Source organism: Elaeis guineensis, chromosome 14 (genome assembly GCF_000442705.2).
Source record: "Elaeis guineensis isolate ETL-2024a chromosome 14, EG11, whole genome shotgun sequence".
In the NCBI taxonomy this organism is placed as follows: Eukaryota; Viridiplantae; Streptophyta; class Magnoliopsida; order Arecales; family Arecaceae; genus Elaeis; species Elaeis guineensis.
The window spans coordinates 62,259,792-62,286,722 of record NC_026006.2 but is presented as its reverse complement, the minus strand read 5'-3'; the positions used below and the strand labels follow the sequence as shown (position 1 = coordinate 62,286,722).

General features: G+C 36.8%; 2 protein-coding genes across 8 annotated transcripts; both read left to right on the top strand.

Moving 5' to 3' along the window:
• Positions 1-6,253: 6,253 nt before the first annotated feature.
• On the top strand, positions 6,254-16,263 carry LOC105057260 (protein NCA1). Of its 7 annotated transcripts, none has more exons than XM_073248245.1 (9): positions 6,307-6,411; positions 7,234-7,275; positions 7,433-7,810; positions 7,898-8,120; positions 8,279-8,424; positions 9,276-9,363; positions 9,475-9,621; positions 15,613-15,762; positions 15,854-16,263. In XM_073248245.1, the coding sequence occupies exons 2-9, from the start codon at positions 7,265-7,267 to the stop codon at positions 15,926-15,928; spliced, it is 1,218 nt and encodes a 405-aa protein (XP_073104346.1). In that variant the 5' UTR covers positions 6,307-6,411; positions 7,234-7,264; the 3' UTR covers positions 15,929-16,263. The 7 variants fall into 7 exon arrangements, 5 of the variants coding, with proteins under 5 accessions (XP_019710490.2, XP_073104346.1, XP_073104348.1 ...); XM_073248247.1 differs by lacking the exons at positions 6,307-6,411; positions 7,234-7,275 and adding exons at positions 6,492-6,583; positions 6,735-6,790; XR_012136670.1 differs by lacking the exon at positions 7,234-7,275 and having other exon boundaries at positions 6,254-6,411; positions 9,475-9,671.
• An 8,205-nt stretch (positions 16,264-24,468) lies between these two features.
• On the top strand, positions 24,469-26,699 carry LOC105057261 (NAC domain-containing protein 2). Its single transcript, XM_010939815.4, has 3 exons — positions 24,469-24,744; positions 24,871-25,172; positions 25,847-26,699. The coding sequence occupies exons 1-3, from the start codon at positions 24,585-24,587 to the stop codon at positions 26,402-26,404; spliced, it is 1,020 nt and encodes a 339-aa protein (XP_010938117.1). The 5' UTR covers positions 24,469-24,584; the 3' UTR covers positions 26,405-26,699.
• Positions 26,700-26,931: the final 232 nt, after the last annotated feature.

Here is a 26,931-nt window from a genome sequence, read left to right as displayed (position 1 = left end):
GCATTTTTTTATTTTTTTAGGTATTTTTTCTCTTTTTTTGAAATATTTTTTAAAAATTTTAATTTGAAATGGTGTTTTTTATTTGAATTAAAATTAAAATTTTTATTTTTTTTCAAAATTTAGAAATATAATTCTTATTTTTTTTTGATTTTTTCCTTTTTTTATGTTGTTTTTTATTTTTTATTTTTTTGAGGTATTTTTTATTTTGGATATTTTTTTAAAAAAGTTAATTTGAAATAGGGATACTAATTTGAAATGATGATTTTTATTTGAATTAAAGTTAAAATTTTTATTTTTTAAAATTAGAATTAGAATTTTTATTTTTTTCAATTTTTTTCTTTTTTTATGGTGTTTTTTATTTTTTTATTTTTTTGACGTATTTTTTTTAGATATTTTTTTTTAAATTAATTTGAAATGGTGATTTTTATTTGAATTAAAATTAAAATTTTTATTTTTTTAAAATTTAAAATTATAATTTTTATTTTTTATTTTTTATACCTATTTTTTAGATATTTTAAAAAAAATTAATTTGAAATGAAGAAAGTAATTTGAAATGATGATTTTTATTTGAATCAAAATTAAAATTTTTATTTGTTTATAAATTTAAAATTATAATTTTTATTTTTTTATTTTTATTTTTTTATTTTTATTTTTTTGAAAGTAAATAATTAAAGTCGCTGTTTGAAATGGTGTTTTTGAAACCGTCATTTCAAATGGTATTTTCAAAAACACCATTTCAAATGGTAATTTTAATTTTTTTTTTTTGTTCTTGTAGGGGAGAGAGGAGGAGAGAGGGTGATGATGTGGCAGCTATAAAATATCATTTCAAATGATATTTTTTAGATTTATATTATTTTTATAAATAAATTAAAAATTATATTATTTTGATAAAATAATTTTTTTTAAAAATTATTTAGGTAATGAACACTACGTGAGTTCACGTCCCAGGTAACGTTTTATCAGCATATTCCACGCTCAGAACGCTGCAAATCTCCGTGACAACACAAGGAAGAGAGAGAGAGAGAGAGAAAGGTCGGTCATCGTTTAGTTCGTCATGGTGCCCACCGTGTGTCGGCAAGACAGACACATACAATGGACCTGGTTGCACGTATAAAAGATTAATGGCTGGCACGTGCCTTTCGGGCAGGTTCGCCGTATCCCAATTGCCCTCTAATTGAATGCATTCATGCGTTTGGTAGTAACCTTTCCCACAAATCTTGAAATACAGGTTCAGGTTATATTTTTTGAGAGAATGATTCATCCTCTTGGATCGGGTATTGTATATATCTTAGAACATAATATGATCCATGTTGAGATTGGGAGAGAGATTGAAGCTTTTTGAAAGCTGTGCAATGCTCAATCCAATGATTGATATTATGAAAGAAAAACAATCATTCTTTCGTACGAAAAACACAATCTAATCCCATTATGTGTTATTAAAATTGTGTTGTTTGGAGGCATCCTAATGCCTCCTCGAGGCGGCGGGAATCATCTTTCCCACCATCTTATCTAGTTAGTGTTTGTTGGAGAGGCGGAGATGCTTCTTTCACATGCTATCAATTTCGATCAATGGATCTTATCTAGGTGCATTAAAAGCTAAGCATTGACGGTGGGAGCAATGTTCATGCATTCTCTTTTATCCAAAAGCTGGTTGTGAGACACATGGTGCACCATAGGGAGAATATTTGAGGCCATTTAGTTCATGTCGGTAGTAGATTTGTAATAGTGATTTCTAGATAGTTGTTGCCCTTTTCTTGGGTGGATGCTCATGATTAAAACGTGTCACGTCTAAGTTTCATCAAGAAAGTATCTTATATTTTTCATGAAATAAATTTTGAAGTAATTACAAAAAATTATATAAAATTTATATTTATTATACTTACACCCATTAGTTTATAATATCTATATTCACACTCAGTTATATTAATGGCCTTAATGAAACCATTTACCACTTGTAAAAGGTCCATATTACCTTACATGGGAAAGAGGACATACATATTTTTTTACGTCCTTTGGATGGCTACCATATCACTTTAGGTTATTTTGGTTTTTTTTCTTTTTTTTTGGAGTAGAATTTGAATCCCATTTAAGATTAATAATTTGACTTATAAAATTAAAATATTAGATAAAAATAAATTTCATAGTTTGTTTGAATTATTGGGCTAAAAATTTTATAGAATTTATTGATTGAGCCAGTGTAACTAGCAAGATCATATTATTATAAGTTAGATTAGGACTATATTCATAAATATCCAAGAATAGCTTTCGAGTGGACTGCCTTAAATCCTACAGGGAGAAGAAAAGCCTGAGATAAAAATTTAAGAATTATTTGAAAATTTTTATTTTTTTTTTTTCCTATAAAATTTGAGTTGGCTCAATCCAAAGTTATTTTCAGGCACAATGGATACTCTTTTGTCCAAAGCTAGTCGTGAGACACATGTGCATTGCAAGAGGACGGTATTCGAGGCCATTCAATTCATGTGGGTAGTAGACTTGTAATAGTGATTTCTAGATAGTTGTTTTCCTTTTTTTTAGGGATGGATGTTCATCCTTTTTTAGGGATGGATGTTCATGGTGTGTCACGTTTAAGTTTCATCGGGAAAAGAGAAGTATTTAACCCTTTGCATGAAATAAATTTTAGAGTAAATTACAAAAATCAATCCGAATTTTATATTTATTACACATGCACCCAATAATTTATAAAATCTATATTTACACTCAATTATGTTAATGATGTTGATGAAACTGTTTATCTCTTGCAAAAAAATCCAAATTATCTTTAGTGGGCACGAGGATATACACATTTTTTTATGCCCTTGGCTAGCTATCATATCACTTATGATTATTTTGGTTATTTTAAAATTATTTTATGATATGGTATCTGGATTAATTCTATTTAAGATTAATAATTTGATTAATATTTTATTAAGTTGTGGGTTAAAATATTAGATAAAAATAAACCTTAGGATCCGTTTAGATTATTGGATAGGATTCATAGAATTTGAGCCAATGCAACTAACAAGATCACAGTATTATAATAAATTAGGTTAGATTTATATTCATAAATATCTACAAATAGCTTGAGAATGGATTGGCTCAAATCTCATAGAAAGAAAAAAAAAAAGCTTAAGATAAAAACTTAAGAATAGTTTAAAAAATTTTATTTTATTTTTTTGACTTTCTGTGAAATTTGGACCAGTGAACTCTAAAATTATTTTTGAATATTTATAAATATAGGCTTATCCAAACTTATAATTATATGATCTTACTGATTGTACCGGCCATATCCACAAATCCTCTAGAATTTTCAATGCAATCATCCATACAAACCTTCGGGAAGATAAGCATGAAATTTTCAAACTATTAGATGTAAATATAATTTATCTTAAATCTCGAGGGGGTTTGTAATTTACTCAATGGATACGGTGCAAGTTGAAGATGCTAACTTGCAAAAGTCCTTAGAAGCTGTGCATGCATTTTAGATTTTGATTGTAACTGACCAGTGATCACAATGGGAAAAATTATTTACATAATAATTATGGAATATTTGAAATTGCTCATGATTTTTCTAATCATGTCCTAGATTTTCGGCTTTTCTCTTTCCTTGTCTATCCTCATCATTATGCTCCCTCATCTTTCTATTATCTTTGTTTGCTTCGAAGGAGGGAGAGTTTTATGTAGATTGGCTAAAATTAGACTAGATAACTGGCTCCAATGACTGGCTTCAAATTGTCATACGTATGATTGCTTGCTAGACCCCATATATACTGGATCATTGTTTTAGATTACCAGATAATATTGTTGAACAGTAGCAGGTGATAGTTGGATTTTTCATATTTTGTACTGCTTAATCTAAGAAAATATTGTTCTGGATTCGCCTGCCAACGGTCCCAGCACGCTGCATGGATCCTTGGTACTCGGACGATAGCATGTTCTCCGTCACTTCATCCCACATTAGAATCCTCTTAGAATTGATCACTACCCTCCATTGTGTTCCGTTTTCTGATACAAGTTTGGACGGCCTAGCCCACGTGGTTCGGCTTTTAGTTGTACTTAAGGCCATCATATCTCAGCCATTAGTTGCCTGGACTGGGCTTTAACCGATGGGCTATGACCCAACTGGACCACCCTGGCCATTTGGTACATGTGGATTCACTGATAGGGGTGGCAATATTAGCCGATCCACCGATTCAACCTGATCCGAATAGGATGAATTTTATCCGACCAGATTGAAACTCAAGATAGATATAAATTTTTTAAAAAAATATTCAAAATAAATTTGAATTAAATATGGATAATATTTTATTTTGATCGGATACCAATCCGATATAATCTTAATATATATCTTTTTTTTTTAAATTATAATAATTTTATATTATTTATATGTATCCGATCCGATCTGATCAATCTTTCTTATATATCTGATCTAATCTGATCTGCATCTTTATTTGAGCATAGAATTTTTACTTACAACTGAGATAGGTACGATAGGATTTTAACTTATGACTGTAGCTATGCAAGAATTTAATCGTATGGCCAATAAATATGTATGCTATATACATACACACACACGAGCTCCATTTTGTGATATTTTAATTATTGAAACGAAGGCAAGAGCTTCGGCGTGCACCATGCAGCCTCGGCCAGTGGATAGATTAGATAGAGATACAAATGTACATTTTTTCTAAACTACACACACATAGAGATTAGTGGACCCAGAGCCTATCTATCACAAGCTTCAACAGTATCCGCTTCTTATCCTGTAACAGTTTGTGGACGACAAGAATACTTGCTTTGATGATATCATTTCTTGACACTTAAAAAGGGGATAAGGGTTTGACATGGAGAGACTCATACACGCATTCAGATTTAGGTCAAGCATCATGGTGAAGTTGGATAAGAAATATAGAGCGGGAATACAAAGAAACTAGGTGGACCAACGGGCTGGTTAAGGAATATAGATTGGTGGATCGAGAACCTATCCATCACAATCCTCATCAGTATCCACTTCTAATCATGCAATAGTTTGTGGGTGACAATAATACTTCCTTTGATGATATCATTTTTCGATACTTAAAATGAAGATAAAGGTTTAACCTTTTGATCAAGATATTTGGCACTGGACTAATATTACTTTCTTTTTTTACAAAAGCCAAGCAGATCAGCCTAAGCAATGTTTAGATGATAGATTTCTATTCCTTTATACGGTACTTAAGATATTAATGTCATGATTTTTTTTTTTTTTTTTTGCTCATGGCTGTCGTACACCAAAATTAAAAAAAATACGGAGTTTCGCATAGGGAATGGGTTGCATATAGCATTGGGCAGTTAAAATTAGCCTCTCTCAATAAAAAAATTTATTTACTGTTAACATGAACGACTCATCTAATATCACTATAAATAATTATTGGTTAGAATCATCCTATCAAATATACCTTGAATTATCCAATACAAAATTATCATATCATTTATTATTAAAAAAAATATTATTGTCCAAGCTTGATTTGAAGGTTTTGGCAGAAAGATATTTACTTTAATACCTTGGTTGGGAATTTGAAAAAGAAAAAAAAATATTAATAAAGATAAAATATATATATATATATATATATATATATATTTGATTGAGAGTTAAAAAAATAACTTCTTCCCTTCTTGATTAAAAGCAAAAAAGATTGAAAAAAAAAATATTATAATTTTTTTTACTATTATATTTTTGAACGGAATCTAATAAATCTAAGAAAATAATCAAGAAAAAATTTAATCTTTTAATTTTTTTAATTTTTATTAATTTTTTTCATCCACAAAAATTTCAATCGGATGGCCAGAGATTTGAAATAAATTTTAAGATTAAAATATAATATTAATTATATTTTTTATTATTAAAAAATAAAATAAAAATTATAAAAAATATATTAAATTTTAATTATTTTTTCATCAAATTCAAAATTTAAAAAAATTTATATTTTTTTATTTTTTTATATATATTTTCAATCAAAAAATATATATTTTTTTTCCACCCTCTTCTTTTGCCTTCTATTTTTCTCTTCCGTTCGTGACTACTGGCTGATAACTTTTGTTCGTTTAAATGAGAAAAAAATTTTTTTTTGGGTTGATATGGTAATTTTTTACTGGATGATGCAATATACACGTGGTAGAGTGGTTCTCATCCATAATTTCTCTACTGCCACCTCTACGAAGTATCCACCACAGCTTACCGCATCTTTCACACTACACCGTCATAAATTTCTATTTTTCCTCCGAAGTTAAAAAAAACTACCAATAAATCAACAAAACATCATCAAGAACTTGTGGCTCCTACGAACCCGCTCCAATCCCGATCGGATCCTCTTTTGTCCTCTCGATCTCTTCCCCAGCGACTGCGGACTGCTGCTACTTCCACGATCGGCCCTCGTACGCCTTTCTCTTTTCCTTCTTTCTCCTCCTTGTTCAATTTACGTCGCTCTTCTTTTGATTCGGTACGAGTTCGTGTAGTGGGTCATGTCATTTGCTCTGATTCCGCCGGGATTAGGGTTTGAATTGGTGAAAATCGGGCAGGGGAAGGAATTCAGGACGGATGCCTAGGGTAAGGGTTTCTTGATCGGGTTTGGGGGATATCTGGACGGGATTAGGGCTGATCTTTATGAGACGAGATGGGGTTTGAGGGCGGTCAGGGTGATTCTTGAGCTCCTATTATCTCTATAGATGACTAAACATGAATTGTTTTCCCTTCTCAGGGCAGACAATGCGAAGGTGTGTTGAGTCTGTTCGGTATTTTGTTTTAACCAAAAAGGTTCGATTTTTTGAATTATATTTCATTCTAAGTTAATTCATGGGTAATACTTTAAACTTCCACCCAAAATTATGGATAGTTAGATCGACAGTTTTGATGGGAACTTTTAGGAGAATGATTCTCAGCTATCCAAGTCATGAGAAATGTCATTTGGTTTATAAAATTGAAAAAGAAAATAATAAAAAAGAGGAAAAACTATCTACATGATCACCATTCAATCAAGAATTATCTTAGGTTTTCCTTTTCAGTACCCCATAATATCTTAGTTGTAATATTTCCAGTGTACAAGGGGTCCATTTATTTTTTATTTTTTACCGTGACTATTTGAATGGACCATGTGAGCTACACTGATGTTTAATTAATGTGTCGATTAGTACTTAACAATGACACTTCAGCTTAAATAGGTGTGAATGTATTAAGAAAGAGTTACCTTTCTTGTACAGAATGATGCTTATCGTTATTGAATGAACTGGCATGCTTATCGGGTATGGAGAAAATGAAAATAGAGTTTAGATCAATCAACTGGTGATGTGTGACTTTTTTGAATTAGCCTGTTTTCAAGCCTTCATAATGAAAATTTTACATATTACATTCCCCATCAGATTTTGTAGTAATGCTTTATTTGTATATTTATCGATGCAGTGAAAGCTTGAGCAATATGAGTTCTATTTGCCCATTTGCTAAAGCAGCTTCTGCTGATGGTGGCTGCCCTATGAAACATGAGGAGAATCACAGTCAACAACAGGCAAAATGTGATGATAATGTAGATAGAAAGAGCCATGGTTCTGCTTCTATTGATGGTGGCTGTCCTGTGAAATATGAGGGGGATCACAATAAACATCAAGCAGAATGTGATGATAAAGCAGATACAAAAACCAATGATTCTGCTGTAGTATCTCCAAAATGTCCCTTTGGATATGATTCTCATACATTTAAGCTGGGTCCTCTAAGCTGCATGATTTGCCAGGCATTGCTTTATCAAAGTAGCAAGTGCTTGCCCTGCGCCCATAAATTCTGCAAGTGGGTAAAGCATGCAGCAGATGACATGAACTTTTCTCATAGAAAAACAATGTTGTGATGTTCTTACCTGTCACTTGTTTTCAACAGAGCATGCATCTCTCGCTTTAAGGATTGTCCATTGTGTGGTGCTGACATAGAGAAGATTGAGGCTGACACCGATCTTCAGGTCACTGTTGATCGCTTCATTAATGGCCATGCTAGAATCAAGAGAGTGAATGCAGATGGGCAAGAAGTAGATGGACAGAAAAATGTGATATATGGGGATGTTTCTATGGAGAGGGGGGCTTTTCTACTGCAACAAGCTATGAGGGTGAGTAAAAAAATTGTGCTATTTGGCTACTCACATTTCTACTGGATATTCTAGGAAATTAAAATAAATGGTCTCCATCTAGGTCAGTTTAGTAATATCCTACCATGCACACAACTTTGGTTGACTGTCTCATAGTCAGGCTTTCCTTTTATCTGTAGGCTCTCCGTGCGCAGAATATGGAAAGTGCAAAATCAAGGCTTAGTCTTTGTGCAGCAGATATCCGGGAACAATTACAGACATCAGACAACACATCAGAGTTATGTTCACAACTTGGGGCTGTCCTAGGAATGCTGGGGGACTGCTGGTGTGTCTCTTTTCCATCCTTGTGTTCTCAATTTCTGTTTGTGAAATTTGTCAAGTCTGCATTTGCATATAGGCTTTTACATATTAAGACCACTTTGCTAATGAGGGTTTGTGATGCAAGAATATCTTAAATTGCATTATTGAATAAACCTCTGTACACCGGTAACTCAATTTTAATATTAATCTATGTATGACTTACATACGATTGTCCATATTCTGGTAGTATCTTGATCCCTTCATTCTAAATCATAGCCCTTAGCTTTAGGCAAATTGAATTCTAGCTGGAACCTTAGCAGCATCTTGAAATCAGCAATATGCTTGCCTCTGTGCACAATGTTTTGGAAGAATGTAGGGGGCAGAGGGGTGGCGCTAGGCAGGTGGCAAGAGGTCAAGGCACCCCCAAGAATAGTAAATTCAAAAAAAAGGGAGATATAAGCAAACGTTGTACCTAAAAACTGAAAGATAAATATAAAATAAGAGGTAGTAGGTCAACGTAAGTACTAACTTGGCAGCATTCAATACTAATTCATAAATCATTTTCATCCTCAATACTTAACATGATGTAGGTCATTGAGATGGGTGCCTAGGTTGCCTTTTTTTTAAAAAAAAAAAAAAATTTCTTACCTCTTTGAAATTTTAGTGTTAGCTCATCTTTATTATAACCATTATGTTCAAGTTAGGTTGAATTCAGCAATATGTCCCTCTCATGCTTCCAGAGAAATCCTATAGATCAAGTATCATAATTTCATTGATTCTCATATGCTTGAATGATTCTGAATTGCTACATGTTATCATGCTCCTACAATAATTAAGTGCGTGTTACATTTATGTGCTTATGTGTGGGCAATGCAGTCGAGCAATGGGTGATACTGGTTCAGCAGTTACTTGTTATGAAGAGAGTGTTGAATTCCTTTCAAAGTTGCCTGCAGAAGATCTGGAGGTTGGCGTTGTGGTTTTTGACCTTAAAATTCCGATATTTGAAAATATCATATAGAAATTGTTGGATTGATTTTTGGACCTGGCCAACTAATTTAACCATATTCTTCTACAGTTGATACACACACTATCAGTTTCATTGAATAAAATTGGAGATCTTCGGTATTATGATGGAGACCTAAAGTCTGCAAAAGCTTATTATAAACAATCTTTGGATGTTCGTCGAAATGCAGTCAAAGAGCATCCTAATGTATCTTCCCAGGTTAAAATTGGCTCTTTGCCTTTTACTTTCATGCCATTAGTTTCTTCACGGTAAATATTCTGATACACATATACCTCTTTTGAAAGTTCAGTTAAACCAAATAACTCTTTTGCAGTATGCTTTTTTGTAGCCATCTAAAATGATGCATGCCTCCCCTAACAAGCATCTTTCTATGAAATTTTAGTTTCATGTTAGGATTTTATTTTCTAGTATTCTTATGGTGGTAGGTGTTTTTAAGTTATAACTGACCCTTGAGAAGGTCTACATCTAGTAGCTGATGCTGGAGCATTCTTTTGATTGTTGGTGTTTTCCTATTTTTGTTTTAGTTGTACCAGGTTTAGGTTGTACAATTTTATATTAACTCTATATGAGTTTTCAGGTTGATTTTGGATTAGGTTCTGATGGCCTATTTTAGGTAGAAGTAATATCTAAGAGTTCGTGTGTGTGTGTGTGAGAGAGAGAGAGAGGGGGGGGGGGGAGAGAGAGAGAGAGAGAGAGAGAGGTCTTATATTCATTAGGATCAGTTTTTGGTGAGAAATGATCTAGATGGTGGGATGAAACAAGGATGCTAGATAGGAGTTCTAAGCAATCTCCTTTGAACTTTTGGAGATAAGTTGTAGACTTATCTCTTCTACCTTTTCTTAGAAATTTTGATTTTTCTATAATCTTTTACCTCAAAGGAGAATTGAGTTTGATAAGCCTATATAGATACAATTTTTTGGGGCCAAATAACCCAAAACAAAATCAATCAACTTATATGGTGAAATAAAACTAGTTTGATTAATTAAACTAGTGTTTGTTTCTTGAACATGATACTTATGAGCTTATAGTTGTTGGAAAGTGATCTTTTTATGTCCTTATATGATGGTTTCTTGTTTATTGTTCATTAAAATCATGATTTAAATATGCTCCATTTTGTCACCCTATTTTTTTGTGCTTAAAAGAACTGGAATAAATCTTATGATCTGTGAGCCAATCCACAATCCAATGTGATTTGATCCCTTGTATGATTTATGATACGATCCCTATCTTAACAACAATGCCAACATTTATAGGTCTCAACTTTTGCTAACCTAGACACCACTATGCTACCTTCATTTGGGTCTCCAAGCTTCATCTTCATAATATTTCCTTAAGTAACTGCTTGTGTCTAGTATGAGTAAAACTTGGCTCAACATTTTTGGATAATGTAGTTTGTCTAAAGCCTAAGCCTCAGTTGTAGCACCAATGCAATGGCCAGTTTTCTTGCCAAGGATGTGGTTGATAGATATGATTTTTTCATGAGCATTGTTGACCTTGGTCATTCTTTTGATTTTTAGTGGTAAAGGTTAAATATTGATATAAAATATCTCTGTTATTTCAGTTAGTTCACTTGTTCAAAAGGCTTAAACCAAGGTTGAAGTCTCGATGGGATGGAGGGCACCTCGGTGTTCCTGTCTTGTTCCCGTGGGATAATAGGACTTGGGATGGGTGTGGGATGCCGAAAGCCACATCCGCTGGCTGTCTTGCCTTCATCCTAGTCGAAACACCCAACGATAAGATTGTCCTGGTCAGGTAGGGCTAGAACTGGGCCCAATTCGGCCTAAGGCCCATTGGGTCAAGGTAACTTCGGGTTTGGCTATGGCTAGGCTTGAAAGATTTGGGACCAGGTTTGAGCTTAAATATAAAGCGTATATATTGTTTGGTCCAGGTTCGTGTATATCATTGGTTTGGTGTAGGCCTAGTCTAAGCCCGAGCTTAGGCGAGGCTCGAAACGGAGCCCGAACTCAGGCTTGAAATAGAGCTCGAACTTAGATACTTGTTTATGAACTGCTTAGAAAATAGGAATGTTGTTTCCAATTGTATTGGCGTTGTTTTTCTAGTAAGCATGTTTTTGATCATTAAATGGTTGCTAAGATGAGGCTGCAGTATTTCATTAGAAAACCGTGAAGCTACAGTATGAAAGATGGAAAGGTTAAACTTCAATTGGGTTCGGGCCAACCAAATTTTTAGCCTAAACAGATAATTCGGACTGGCTCAATCGGATTTAGGTTGGGCTCGGTTCAGGCTTGGGCTAGGATTTTCTAAAAATTTTTGGGCCTAAGTCTGGCCCAAAACTCGACAAAAATATTCGAGCTGAGCTTGAGTAGGGATTGGATTGGCCCCTTTCCTACACTATGGCCAAGAAATGCCTTCATCCAAGAATGATTTGGCACTTGAGTGCCTCGGGACTCCCAAGCCGGGATGTGACTTACAAACCTACCGGGTCCTCTCAAGTCGAGGCCTCCGCCAGGCAGGAATGACTTTAGCTCTGTGCCTCTTCTATCTTGATCGGGACATGTCTTAGTTTGAGAATGAGCCGGTGATTGAGGACTCCTGAAGCTGGGTTCTAACATAGAAGGGGGAAGGAGGAATGCTTCAGTCATAGAGGGGGAGAGTGGAAAAAGGGAAGGGATCAATAGGAAGGAGCAGTGAAGGGAAAAAAAAGGGGCTAGAAGGTTTGGGATGGCTTTTTTTTTTTCCCGTCTCTAGCTTTGAAATACTTAAATATAATATTTGTTTCTTTTTTTAATTAAATAAGCTTGACGGTTGGTTATAGTGGTTAAAGTGGGAGATTTAAAACTTGTGCATGAGTTCCTCACAATTAACATAAAATTTTCCATAAAAATAATATTATACAAAAAAAAAAATCAAAATCATAGAAAATTGAACCCCACATTCCATGTTAATTTTTTCATCAAAATAATATTACATAAAAAATAAAAAATACCCTAATTCAACATTACATTTTTTTCTCAAAATAATACTGTATAAAAGGTAAAAATATATAAAAAAGGGAACATATATTCCATTATATATATGTCTATAATATTATATATTTAAAAAATATTATATAAGAAACCGAAAAAAATAAAAAAGCTTCCTAAGTAAGTGTGCAGTCCATCCTTTCTGTCTAATGGATATAAAATTTTAGACAACATTTCTTGCTCATCTAGCTATTCTGTAATAGAAATATTTCTAATTGCAGGAGAATGGGTCACCATGTTAATTGCTTGGAGCAGCAATTTAAGAAAATTAAATGGCAATAAGACAAGTGCATACACTTAATAGATTTTACTCATGTTTATTTTGTTATACAATATGGCAGGTTTGGTTACTTCGCAGCCACTCATGTGACATCTAAATATCAACTTATAAGTTTCAAAGTAGAGAACTAAAGGCAAATGTGATTGGTCATGCAACCAAGCTCTGTGCGGTAAAAGTGGCCAATTTTTTGTCAAATTGTATCATTTTTGCCTTGTCAAGGGCTCATGGTTGTTGGTTGGTAATCAAGGATCTCCAATAACCTGGAAGGCCCACAAGAATTATAGTGTCAGTTTTAAGTAAATATATGAAAAAGACAGTATAATCCAAAAAATGTCAGAATATTCAGCCAAAAGGTTTATGTGAATGATGGACCAACATAAATAGATCTGCTTAGCTTATACAAATATTTACCCTCATATACAAATATTTAAATCTGACTGTAGCAGATCTTGATACAACCTAAGAAACATTGATCTGCTGTGGCATGTTAATATTAGCTAGAATTATTTTTTTTGGGGTACATATTAGCTAGAATTGTTTGATCAATAAAGAAATAGGCAATATTTAGATTATTATATTTTTCATTTACATAGCTTCTCACCTTAGGCTTAGAGTACATTAAATAGAAACATTTTTTCTTAAATATATTACTTTTCAAGTCAAATAGGTTTAAGAAAATAAAATAGGAAAAATTTACAGATAAATTAAGATAAAAATAAATTAACATGAAAAGGGCGTTCCAAGCAAGTACCGGAATGCTCGACCAAGACAGCCACTAGGACGGCTGGATGTAGGGTTTTTGTTTTGTGGGGAAACTAGGATGCCCCCATCCTACAGGATTTCAAACCTTGCCTTAAACCTTTTTGGATATGTGACTGATCTGATCTGACCTTTGCCATGTCAACTGAATGCTTAAGTGGGCCCTTGTTCAGCCTAGTCAATATGTCCTAAAGATATTGTAGAAATTGTGCACTACAAGTGGGGCCTCAGATGGGTTGGGTCTAGGTCAGTCCACCTTGCTTGACCTGCTAAGATTAATTAAGTTTGGTGCTGGAATCCATTCTTGAGCTTGCAGGGCTTGCTAGGCATTATCACGTGTGAAAAGATATTAAGGCAGTGAGTGAGTGTTTTTGAGCTTGGAGGGGATGTGGAAGCTAAGCGAAGGCCAATGGGTGCAATTATATAGGTATGAAGGAGGAAGAGGAAAGCAGTCTTGAAAGATGCCTTTGGGCTGGTGGGCTATGCTACATGGATTTGGGTTCATCTACTAGGTGCAGGTGTGTGTCTAAGCATCAGATCCTTTTAATATATGAGAATTTCTTCTTGAGGAGCTGTGTCCAAGTGTTCTACCTATGTGTTTAAGTGTTGAGAGCAGGTAATCCAAGCTAAAGTGAAGGGCTCAAGGAATGTAGTTGGTGGGCATAACCACAGGCAAATGGAGGCGAGAAAGATGGCCTTGAAGGGTGGAGGGTGCTGAGTGGCAAGTTGGCATGATTATAGGCTGGTGGCCTTGGATGTGGGATGAGGCAGATAGAGGCCTATTAGGATGGGGGTACCAGTCATGGTTATGAAGGATGGAGGAAGGGAATGGGTGGTGAAGATTGAGGGCTGTTGAAGAGGAAGATAGCAATGGAGAGATAAGGAGATGGCTAGCATTTAGAGTCTGGTTAGGGGCTGCTTGACACCGGCCTGATTTATTCTAGCTGTAATTTTAAGGCCCAATCCAGTTTGAAGCTGTTAAGGATTTTACCTAAAGCTCCTCAAGCTGAGTGCATTTCTGGCCCTGCTTGTAATGCAATATAATTTTATTTAATGTTTAAAAAGCTGAAGATATATATATTTTTTCCTTCCAATCCTAAGACCCTTCATGCACAAAATTGTATTAAGATTTAAGGACATAATCTTGATTTTCTAGGAAACTAGGTGAATGCTACGGTGATGTGAGCCGTAATTACCTGTTTCTAAATTTTGAACCTGATCCAGTTGTCGACGAGCCTGCCAAGCACTTACATGTGGAACTGAAGGTGAAGTTGCTTTGATGACTTGATGTTATGACTCGTCTGTATTTTTGCTTTAGTTTTTATTTTTGAAAAACACATGCTTGTTGTCCAATCCATGCATTTTTGTGCCCTAAACTAATCCTAACCCTAGTACAGATGGCAAAACAATGTAAAAGATAGAACAAAATAGAATAGAATAAATGGTGTCAACATGTGCAACGACACCATAAATTGTAATGAATGTTGGTATGATACTGTGTTGGACCGGTCGCTCATTGTATGGTACTGGTACTGGTATTTTAATCCCTGGTTGGAAGGATAATTACTATAAATTGCCAATGATATATTTTGCAACACCAAGAAAAGTGATAATTTAATCAAGGAAGCTTTGCATGAATTGCCAATGATCTACCTCATTGTATGGTACTGGTACTGGTATTTTAATCCCTGGTTGGAAGGATAATTACTATAAATTGCCAATGATATATTTTGCAACACCAAGAAAAGTGATAGTTTAATTAAGGAAGCTTTGCGTGAATTGCCAATGATCTACCTTGTTTTTCAAAGTTTCCTTGCTGATTATGAACATTTATCATTTGAAAAAAGAAATAACCTTGGTGAATCTCTAGTATGTGTTCTTTTCTATTGCTTGCTAACTACCTAAACAAGAGTCGGCTCCCCTTCCACACCCCCCCACCCCCCGAAACCCCCAAAACCCACCCCAAAAAAAGAAAAGAAAAGAAAAAGAAACAAGGATAAAAAAAGTTGGCTCTTATCTTTAGGTCTTCACAGTTATACTGATTAACCCTTCTATAAAACATGCATCATTTTTAGAAACCTCAATGGTTTTGATGTACTTCAACTCCGATCGATCTCTCTCTCCCCTCATGGTATGATGAAACGGTGCTAACTTATTTTCATATAGGTTGTTGATCTTGCAGTTTCTCTTGCCAAAGTTGCCGATGTGGATAGGAGTCTTGGCAGTGAGGATGTGGCGGTTGATGGATTTCAGGAAGCCATAGAATGCCTAGAATCTCTGAAGTTGGATTCCAACGAAGCTGGTTTAGAGCAACGGGTAGCTGTGTCCATCTTTTGTGACCTTGCACTTTTGTTTTTTGGCTCTTGTATGTATATTCTATACTGATATTCCTGATACTCATGTGCAGCGTTGCTCGGTTCTTGATTTCTTGCACGGCCAGCTTGCCGACAAACACACCCCCGTCTCCGATTCTTCTGTCTGAGGAGGCTGCGAAGGACACGAGTGATGCATCATGAACCTCTGGATCTGCACGATCATGGTAATGAATAGCATGCAGACACGGGATATATAAACTATACGCACATTCTCTGCTGTGTTTCCTATCTGGCACATAATAACTTGCCACACATGGTGAGTGTCTATTGAAGTGATATTAAGCATGTTCTACATGGTCATTTAGAACAATCACATCCCTAGGGCCTGGTATGGTAGCCTTGTGTCATGTACCTATTGAAGTGATATTAAGCATACGCCCTTGTCCTTTGCCGGATTTTTCATTGTAAATGTACCAAATACATAAAGGCCACTTATGACTTAGCCTTTGTATTTATAATGTACTTGATTGTGTCTTGATCTGCCAGAAAATAATACCAGACCTGCAGCAACGAAGTCTTGAATCAACCATACAAACTGTATCTAGTTAGTTTAGCAAGTTTGTTCATGAGCATTTAGGAACATGCCTTCGCTCCAACCTTCCTTTTTCCAGTACAAATTTTGTATCGTTGTCTATCTATTGTTTACATTTGTTGCTGACACATTTAACCAACATTTGGCCCAAAGTGGTTAAACCTCGATTTCTTCTGTAAGATGAAGGAATTTTCCTTCTGTTGAGAAGTCGACGTGGAGTTGTCGTTTTTAATGGCTGCCTTCCTGTTCTTGTTGGCGGGTGATTTCAAGTCTGATACTGATGGGAACTTATGGAAATTTGCATCTTATTATTTATTTATGATAGAATTTTTGTGTATGATATTTGTGAGCTTAATTATAAATGATCAAAATTTACTGAGAACATAAATAAATGACCGAATAAGCATTTCAGCACTTAGTGCACAAAAAAAAAAAAAAAAAAAGGCTGGCACTTTCTTGTCGTCCGTCTCCCAACTCCGTACTGATGCTAGGAGCTAATAAGAAGCCTCGTAAAGCGTGCAAATTGGACAGCCGGATAACCAGCATGAATTAAAGGAAAATGTATCGAACAAAAATCTAATGCATATATGGTTGGGTGAAAAATGTGGTAATTAAGGAAAGCAAAATAATAATCCCTGATAGACCAAACAATGGGATAGCTTAGGAGATACCCAAAGGGGAGATCTAAATCCTGATTGAGTTCATGGGGGGGAACATCTATATTGTATCAGAATAGCATTACGGCATGCAACGGTTGAACACTACCATTCTCGACCAAAGAGGGCAATCTCACATCTACATACAGTGAGAGCCGCCCTCCCCTTCTATCTCTCCGACTGGCCTCGCGAAAGAAGGCGGGCAGGAATAGGAACTGGGTTTCGTACAGAGAGGAGGAATCGCGGGTGTAGTTAAAAATGGATTGGGGGAAAGAAAAAAAAAAAAAAGATTTGATTAGAAAACTCTATTTCAATCGTTTTTCCTTTTATGATGCATCTTACTGTATAAATCAAATATTTTAAATATTCCAATAATGGCTAAGTTCGCTGCAGGTAGTTGTTGCACTATGTATTTCAAGTGCAACAAGCGTATTGGGCCGAGTCCTTTAATTTGTGTGGCAATGATGTTATGTAGAGCTAAAACTGAAAAAAAGAAGGAACTGCCACAATTTTTCTGAGCTAAAACTATACTTGTGAGTCAGTGCAAATTGGTCTGGTTTTGATATGATAGATGAGGATCAAAAAATGGCCTGCACTTTGAAAAAATGGGTCAAAGAATCAGGCAGTTGCCAGCCTGTGATCACCAAGTATCTTAGAGGCCATTAACATTTAAATTTTAATGTAGGGGTCTAACTTATAAGTCTTGGTATTTTATAATCTTTGTTTATTCTAAACATCCTTTTTGTGGGCCAAAATATCCGCTTCATGATGGGTAGAAAGCAAAATTCTTTGTGCACCGCGGGTGGTGTAGAAAATTTGACGTGGAGTGCACTGCCTCGTCCGACTGGTCCACGTAGTCACGACTTTTCAATGCACATTTAATATCTGTAGGTCAGTTTTTTTATTTAAAAATTTTGTATAATGAAAATATCTGTCTTTTGAAAAAATTATGACATTCTATGTACATATTATGATATCTTGAGTCCATAATATATAGAGAATGTCACAATTTTTTCTAAAGAATAGGGAGATTTTCGTTATTCAAAATTTTTAAACGAAAAGTGACCAGGCATTAATGCGCATTGAAAAAATAGTTGGACAAAAATACTCATCTCATATTATGATATCTTAGGTTATATTATGGCATCCTGGACTATATTACGTCATAAGATGTCTTAATTTTTTTCAAAAAGCAGGGATATTTTCGCCATACAAAATTTTTAAACGAAAAAATCAATCTGCAGATATTGAATACATATTGAAAAGTGATGACTATGTAGATCAATTGGATGAGGTGGTGCACTCTACGTTAGATTTTTTTACACTGCCTACGGTGCACAAAGAATTTCTCTGGGCAGAAAACAGGGTTTATTACATCATTCTTACAGAACACTTGGGCTCACAGTTAGGCATTGTTGAGGCCCACACCCATAGCCCGCACTAGCATGACATCTTGATCGGTACGAAAAAAAAGAAATTAGGCTTAAACAGAATCATGCCAACCAAGAATAAAAGAAGAAGAAAGCCTTAAACATGATTTTTTTTTTTCTTTTTTATGGGGGGTGGGGGTGGGGTTACAAACGTAGCATGATTTCTTGATATTGAGAAATAGTTTCTAGATTGCAATTATGCGAGCGGGCACCCAGTATTATGGCAATTATTAGGTTTAGTGAGAGCATAAGATATAGATTGCACTCAATCATTTTTGCCTCTGGAGCCACCAAAGGAAAAGTACTTAATTACATCATTTTCATGCCAGACTTTTTGAAGAAAGAAATAGCGTAAAAGAATCATGCCAACCAAGATAAGACATGTTGGCCTTTGAACAAGATATTGAGCACATTGAAACTGCCCTTCATCCTATCCACCTTTTTGGTTTTTTTCTTCAGCAGCTTGAATTAGGGATGGACAATTCAACACAAGGAAGGAACAGAATGATAGGATTCCAAAAGGGTGGTCCCTTCAACAAAATCATCAGAAACTACAAGTTAGTTTCTTAAATTCAACTCATTCGCAAGAAGATATTCTCTAAGGTATTTGGAACATACCCTCTCTTAGAGCCCGGGTCAAGAAAGTGGCCAATAACAAGCTTGCCTTTCTGCCAGTGGCCAAATTCTTTACTCTCCATTCCATACTACCAAACTACCAAACCTATCCATCCTTTATGTTTTTTTTCAAAAGTTGATTTGCACGCTTGGAACAATTCCAAAGGCCACTCATTGAGAGATTATGCTACTCTAGAAGGAAAAAGAATAATCCTACTTCTCAATGACACCTGAGAAGTAGTGCAATAATTGTCTCAGCCATCGATTTACTACTTTGGGCACAGTGTAAACCACTCAACCTCTGCAAACAGAGATAATTGGTAATTAACAATACATAGATTAGCTTTGCACTTGCACTATCATGGCATGCATGCAATTGACACTTGCAAGTTAACAACTTAGTTCACATTAAGGTACCACAAAAATAAGCTATGCATTTTTGCGGGAGCGGGGAGGGGGTTGGATCTATATAGAATAGGGTCCAATGGTCGACGTTTTGAAAGAAATTAATTATTGTTTCATGTGAAAGATATAGCCCGAACCCATCTAATGGGTGATTACAGCTACTCGCCCATCGATCAGGTCAAATGCAAGTGTAGCTTAACTTAATTTTCACATAGATTGACTTTCAATTTGAGATGTAGCTCCATAAGTTGTACTTGATATCCTTGCAAGGATGGAGGTCTATTGGCTCCAAATATTAGGTGCTAGATCGAGATTATCTAACCAAGTCACTGTTGGATCTCATAATTTTTGTTAGACTTGGAACCAATCAGATAGGTGACTATTTCAATTAGATACGTACCTGAGTAACCTGATTACGTGTACGAGACCCATGATTTCGAGAGTACAAATCAGATGAGGATTGGATGGTTGGACCCGGCTCTAAGCCACCGGCACTTGAGGGGGGGGGGGGGGGGTGATCTATATAGAATGTGGTCCAATGATCGACATTTTCAAAGAAAATTAATTATTGTTTCGTATGAAAGATATAGCCCGAATCCATCTAATGGGTGATTGCAGCTACTCGCCCATCGATTAGGTCAAATGCAAGTCTAGCTTAACCTAATTTTCACATAGATTGACTTTCAATTTGAGATGTAGCTCCATAAGTTGTACTTGATGTCCCGGCAAGGATGGAGGTCTATTGGGTCCAAATATCAGGTGCTAGGTCGAAATTATCTAACCAAGTCACTGTTGGATCTCATAATTTCTGTTAGACTTAGAACCAATCAGATAGGCGACTACTTCAATTAGGTACATACCTGAGTAACCTGATTACGCGTACGAGACTCATGATTTCGAGAGTACAAGTCAGACGAGGGTTGGACGGTTGGACCCGGCTCTAAGCCACCGGCAGTGGGGCCCTTTACTTATCTCCTCGAATAGCGAGCCACGGTTGGACCAATTCCATTCCATACGTCCACGTCAATCCAATTTCTCGTGACAGTCCTCTCCTTTGGAAGCGGTCAGACATCTCCACCCTGGACTACGGTCTTGGAGACGCTGCAATGTTCTTAACTCGAGCTCATCTTGCTCAAGGGGAAGCACGCACGGGTGGCTGACCAACGAGGTCATTCAGCTAATAGTTTATTTGTTTATCATAAAAACCTTAAGAAAGTTGGCCTTTTGGTGAGACAATGACTCAGAGATTGCCACCCATTGGTGCACCCCCCCCCCCTCCAAAAAAAAAGAAAAAAAGAAAAAAAAAAGAAAAGATACATGCTACTTGTCAAAAGAGCCTATTATAAGATGCATGATACTTTTCTGTTGTTCATTCAAGCCACTAAAATGGAAAATCTAAATAAGAAGGAAAAAAAAAAAGGGTTAGAAAAAAGGCCAACAATAAGATTTATGCGCATGGCTTCCAGGCTCCAACCGACGATCTCAATCTCAGCTACGATCAAGTCATGCTTGGTGCACCTGGACTTTCCACCAATAGATTGAGACTTCATCCACACTGATAGCCCATAGAATTGAAAAACAAAAGTTATTAGATGACGAAATATGCATTCAAATCTTGTTCGGATTCGTACACTTCTCTATACTTGAAAAGAATTCATGTACTTTTGGTTTTACAAGCTTTTATATGAAAATTTCAGAAAGAAAAATATATAAATATGAATGGGGAATTGCATCCAAAAAAAGAATGAACGGGGAAATATAAGATCCAAGTGGGGAAATTGATGATGTAACCGTTGCCATTCGTTTTTTAAATAAAAAATGGTCACCAGCTACAGTCACCACCAACCATTTCAATACAAAAATATAATGATGGATATATCTATGATTAGTCACAGGTCTGCAATTAAGGTCAGACATGGAAGACTATATATCGTTGATGGTGCGATCCATTGCATGCAGCGAATAGCGATTTGCCGCAGCGCATTTTGTAGTGGTTATCCCAATCTTATCTCCACTCAGACATTTTCCTTTCACTATCTTTATGATCAACATCGCAGGAGCTTATTGGACATCAGGTAAGCTCACTTGGCCCGAGGTCAAGCAAGGGATAAGGATCACTTCAAACTCGTCCATTCATTCCTGCAGGAGAATGGCATTCAGTTTGAAGAAGTTGGCTGCATAGCTTGGGGAGAAATTATTGGTTCGATTGGATTTATCAGCTCAGTAGTGGACTAGTCAAACCACAAAGAGACACGGATGAAGAAAAAATAGGTTGAAAGAGTGCAATATTGAGAAAAAATTTTTATAGTCAGACTGACCATAGAAAAAAATATGGTCGGACTATCATCGTCTACCACGTGTATATATTTAAACTGATCATGAAAGAAAATATGATCAAACTATCATCGCCTATCATAATTATGTGATAATTATCTAAACTATTCAAATATTCTTAGAGTTTATCCATTCATCTTTTCTTAGTATTTTAATGCGTACACGTAAGTGTGCGATCATTCATCTTTTGATAGATATTTTTAAAATATATTTGATTATAATTTTTTTTTATGACCCATCAGATTATAAAAATTTTACTCAGTATATCTTTTTGTTTACGAGGGGGGGGGGGGGGGCTTGCATGGGCACACGGGATGTCAATGAATGAGAAGTACAGTTCCAAGCTATAAAAAGAGAGAAAAGGAAAGAAAAAAAAAAGGGAAGAAGATAATGGATGGTATTCTGCTCTTCTTTCTATAGAACAAATTATTACTTTTGCTTTTCCTCCGAGACTTTTATTTGGGCCAAAGGCTGGAACCGTGATGGGATGCGTTCATGATCCTAAAGGAAAGCAAAAGGGCTTTCGGTGCTTTTGGATAATGCTCACGTTTTGTCTTTATACAATTCCAAGAACCTCCAAAGACTTCTATGAATTTACTTGAGCATCCCTGTCACAACTACTGTCTCGCAGTACAGTGTGTAAGACCTCATGATCTGATCACCATTAATATCACAACACCCAGTCTTTGACCCGAAATTCTTAGCTTAGCTTCCATGCCACCACCATGTATCCAGGAGATAATCATCCAACAAAACATTACCAGCAAGCAATTGAACCAGTCAAATTCTGGTAACTCACCATTTCATGCACGTGCGGCAAAACCTACAACGTACATTTTTGGACCAATGCATGGAAGCATTTCAAATAATGAATTTTGTGGTCGTGAAACTTTATTAACTCACACATGATGACTTGGTCAAAACTCATTTGGACCACCTCTAATCGTACTTTACATGCCACAACTCACACCGTGCTCTCCATGTAGGCAGCCTACACCAACTTATAGTAGCTTTCTAGGAATAGAGTAGTTAGGATGGTCAACAACTCCTTTCATACTTGTATGTTAATGCAAGTTTCCTTAGAGTAAGGTTCTCAACTTCTGCTTCATCCTCATCATTAATTTCTATCGGCGCATGGAGGATGACAAAAAAGGTGTGCATGTGGTTGCCAATGTTTTTCAACATTATCAACTTTTTAAAAAGGGTTCACTCCAAGATGTTCACTTCAAGTCATCGTCATCACGAACATCAGCATGATTGCCATGTAACAAGTGCGTCCAGGGTGGATCATATTCCTTAATGATCAACGGTCGAAAGAACGGACATGAATCAATGGATGACAACCTAGAGTAGCTTTAAATAGAATATATGTGGACATGAGGATGACACCTTCATCCCCTGTATTCATCCCCCCTTGTCTACGATGCATGTATCCTAGGCTTGCAAGTAGCTTGTCCAAGCATCCAAGCTAACGACAGGCACTAATCCAACTTTTACTGCTCGAGATAATTATCCTTTTGCAACCCATATATACTTTTATAATTGTCCTCCGCGGTCCCACCGGGTGCACTTCTACTTTACTTCTCGAGAGTTCTCAGCTGATCAAGTTTGGCCACATGGATTAACACCAACATAAAATTAACCAAAACAAAGCTCGGCTTTTTGGATGGGACACGGAAGCATTTTGGTTGGCTGGAGAGTGAGACTTTCGATCCTAAGAGCTTCATGCACGCTCGCGTGCTAGAACTGATCAGCCGGTCAATCCGCTGCATAAAATATCACATGCAGCGAATGACCAACTGCCACGCGTTCAATTAACGCGTGGACCACAGCCCATGTTCATGTGGATGTTCTAACTTCCATGTTCCATGTGAACAGCGGGAACGGTATTCGTCCCCACGTGTCTTGTTGACCAAATCAAGGTTCGTGCCAGTGGGAATCAAGATAGTTATCCCCCAGCTATCCCACTAACGTGCTCAAATGAATTAAACGGGAGGAAGATAAGGAGAAAAGAGGGAATAAAGATAGTTCGCGGAATTAATAAAGTCTACATTTTGGACAACTAACTCAGTTATCTTTGCGGGAGAAGAGTCCGGTTTGGTTTTTGGCTCGTTGATAGGGACTAACCAATCAGGACCGCTCCACGGATGCACCCTTCCACATCATGATCTCCAATTTTCCAAGTGGAGTGTCGTGCTTAAATACTGACCATCTCCAGGAATTCCATTGATCGGATGGTCCACGTCGACCGGTCGGCGTGAAAATCCTGGTCATCGGAGGGTCCGGATGATCCAAGACCAGAGCACGACCAATTAAGCTAATTACAAGAAACATCACGAACAACAACTCAAGTAGTGGAATCATAGTAGAGCGTATCGGATTACGTGGACGGCCGGTATTATGCGGAAACTTGTCCGGATCAGCGACCCCCACTCCGGTCGACACGTGTCCGTGAACAACGGGGAGCTGACGTCATCAGAATGTCGTCATTTTCTTCTCTTTCCGGGGCCGGCGGCCGGGGATGCGATACGCGGGTGTGTAACGATAATTGCGAACTCCACGTGTTAGCCCCACACCGCCCCTAAGAAAATTCCTAACGTCCACCCTTGTCCAAAATCTCCGCCCACAAACGACAAGAACATACGACTATTAAAGCACCCCCCATCCTCCTCTCCTGAAAATTTCAGCCCCCTCCTTTCTCTTCTCATCTTCTTCTATATTTCTATCCTTGTAGACCCAAACTAAGGTAGAAGAAGGGGCAAAAGAACCCCAATTCATTGGCTCTCAAGCCATGTCTGACCCTACACTGCTTCCTCCAGGCTTTCGGTTCCACCCTACAGATGAAGAGCTCATCCTTCACTACCTGAGGAACCAAGCAGCTTCGCTGCCATGCCCTGTTTCGATCATCGCCGAGGTCGATATCTACAAGTTCGATCCATGGGAACTTCCTGGTTGGTGCTAGTGCTACCGTCAAAGTGCAACATGTGTTGCACTCTAGCTTGTTGCATTGCTTCTTTTCTATCTTAATTATATGATTGCATGGTTTGGTAATAATTTTGATGCTTAATTCGTTTCAGCTAAGGCGATGTTCGGTGATCGAGAGTGGTACTTCTTTAGCCCGAGGGACCGCAAGTATCCGAACGGCATGCGGCCCAACCGGTCAGCCGCATCTGGGTATTGGAAGGCAACCGGGACCGATAAGCCGATACGTCTGAGCAAAGGCAATGAGAATATTGGTGTCAAGAAGGCCTTGGTGTTTTACAAGGGTAGGCCACCTAAGGGAGTGAAGACTAATTGGATCATGCATGAGTACCGCCTTGCTGAACCTGAGAACAGCAATAGGTACAAGCCCATGAGGATTAGAGACTCTTCCATGAGGGTAAGCAAGGGACCTTATCCCACTTTTCCTTCTCTTAATGTTTTGTGGAATCCTTTTCTTTTCTTATTCTTTCCTTTATGCTCTCATACTTTCTAGATACATTATTCTCTTTTTGCATTAGGTCTAAATCATGAGGGCTGGCCTTTGGTATATGTTTAATGACAAATTCGCCCTTATAGCTTGAGGAAAATGAGGCAAGGATGTCCTTCAAGATGTTGATTGCACCAGAACACCCCTTACTTGATTAACTAGATTGGATATGTTCTCAAGTCCATTGCTTTTTAACCCATTAAGTTATTGGAATAATAGGCTAGTATGCAGTTATGCACTCAGCTATTTTTTAGATCTTTTTCGATTTTGATTTGATGGAAAGGACTTCAAGTGATGTTTCTTATCAGTTACTAGCCAAAATACTAGTCAGTGCATTATGGATAATCTTCATTTATTATTTGCCACATTAGAGCCCAACTACCACCAGGACTGAGACATTTGTTTAGTTTAAAGGGTGGTTGTTGCTCCACTACCGCTGCTTTTGCTTTGCTATTATCCATTGTTATTACCTTTAACTTCATATAGATGCATGCTCGAAATAACTAGTGCAAGTTCTCCACTCTATATTTGCGAACTTGAATCATATCTAATGACAAAATTCCTTTCGTTCCTTACAATTGCAGTTGGATGATTGGGTCCTTTGCCGAATCTACAAGAAGAGCAACCATCTCCCACCGGTGCCGCCGCTAATAGATCGAGAACAAGAAGACTCAGGCACCGAAGACAAGTACTACTCAAATTTAACAAACATCACACAACAGAACCCTCTAAGGCTGCCTAAGTCTTCCTCTCTTTCTGAATTGCTTGAAGACTACTCATCAATCGCACACCTATTCGACAACCAGCCTGAAATGCCAGGATCATCAGACCATGGTTCAATTATGGGTCAGCCAAGTTCAAACCAACTCTTCGTTAATAACAGTGGCAATAACAACTTAGTTCAGCAGCTTCACCAAGCTGAGCCTTCTGCTCCAAATTCTGAGAACTCTTTAAAGCGCCAGAGAATGTGGGACATTCACTCAGAGGAGAACAATGGGCTCTTGAACCATTTAAAGAAGCGCAATGATTCATTCATTTACCCCGACTTCTCCAACCAGTTTGACACCCCAAACTGCAACTTGCTAAACCAGCCATTCTTCAGTCAGCAAATGTTACTGAACTCTCACTTGGGATTGCACTGAACTCAGACACACTACACTTGCATGCAAAGTGAAAAGAGAATGGAAACAACTGAAAGATAATTTGTGAGTGAGATGGGCCGTTTTTTATTTAGAAACTGTCATGTCTCCAAGAGGTTGTGGACAGAGATCCAATAGGAGGTATGGAATGTGGCATGAAAGGGAATGCCCTTGAGAGAGCTTGGTGTTAGATGCACTTAATAAGATCACAAAATTCTTTAGGAGAATGTAATGGGACTTAAGAGGATTGCTTTTGTAGGTATCATGTGACTTGAAATGGATGCTTGACTTTTCTTCATATATATTTTTAATAAGGATCAGAAGTTTTTTTTTTTTTTTTTTTTTTTTGGATGAGAAGGTCAGAGGTTGTTGACGTCCCAACCACATGCCTCACAGCAACCAATGGTGTGATGCTTTTTTGTCTTTTACTAGCTGATAAGTTTGATGCAGTTCGTGGACTGTCGTTCACGGTACAGTAATGGTACTTGAATGAAGGTGCCGCAACCCTTATCCGGAATAAGCTAATGATG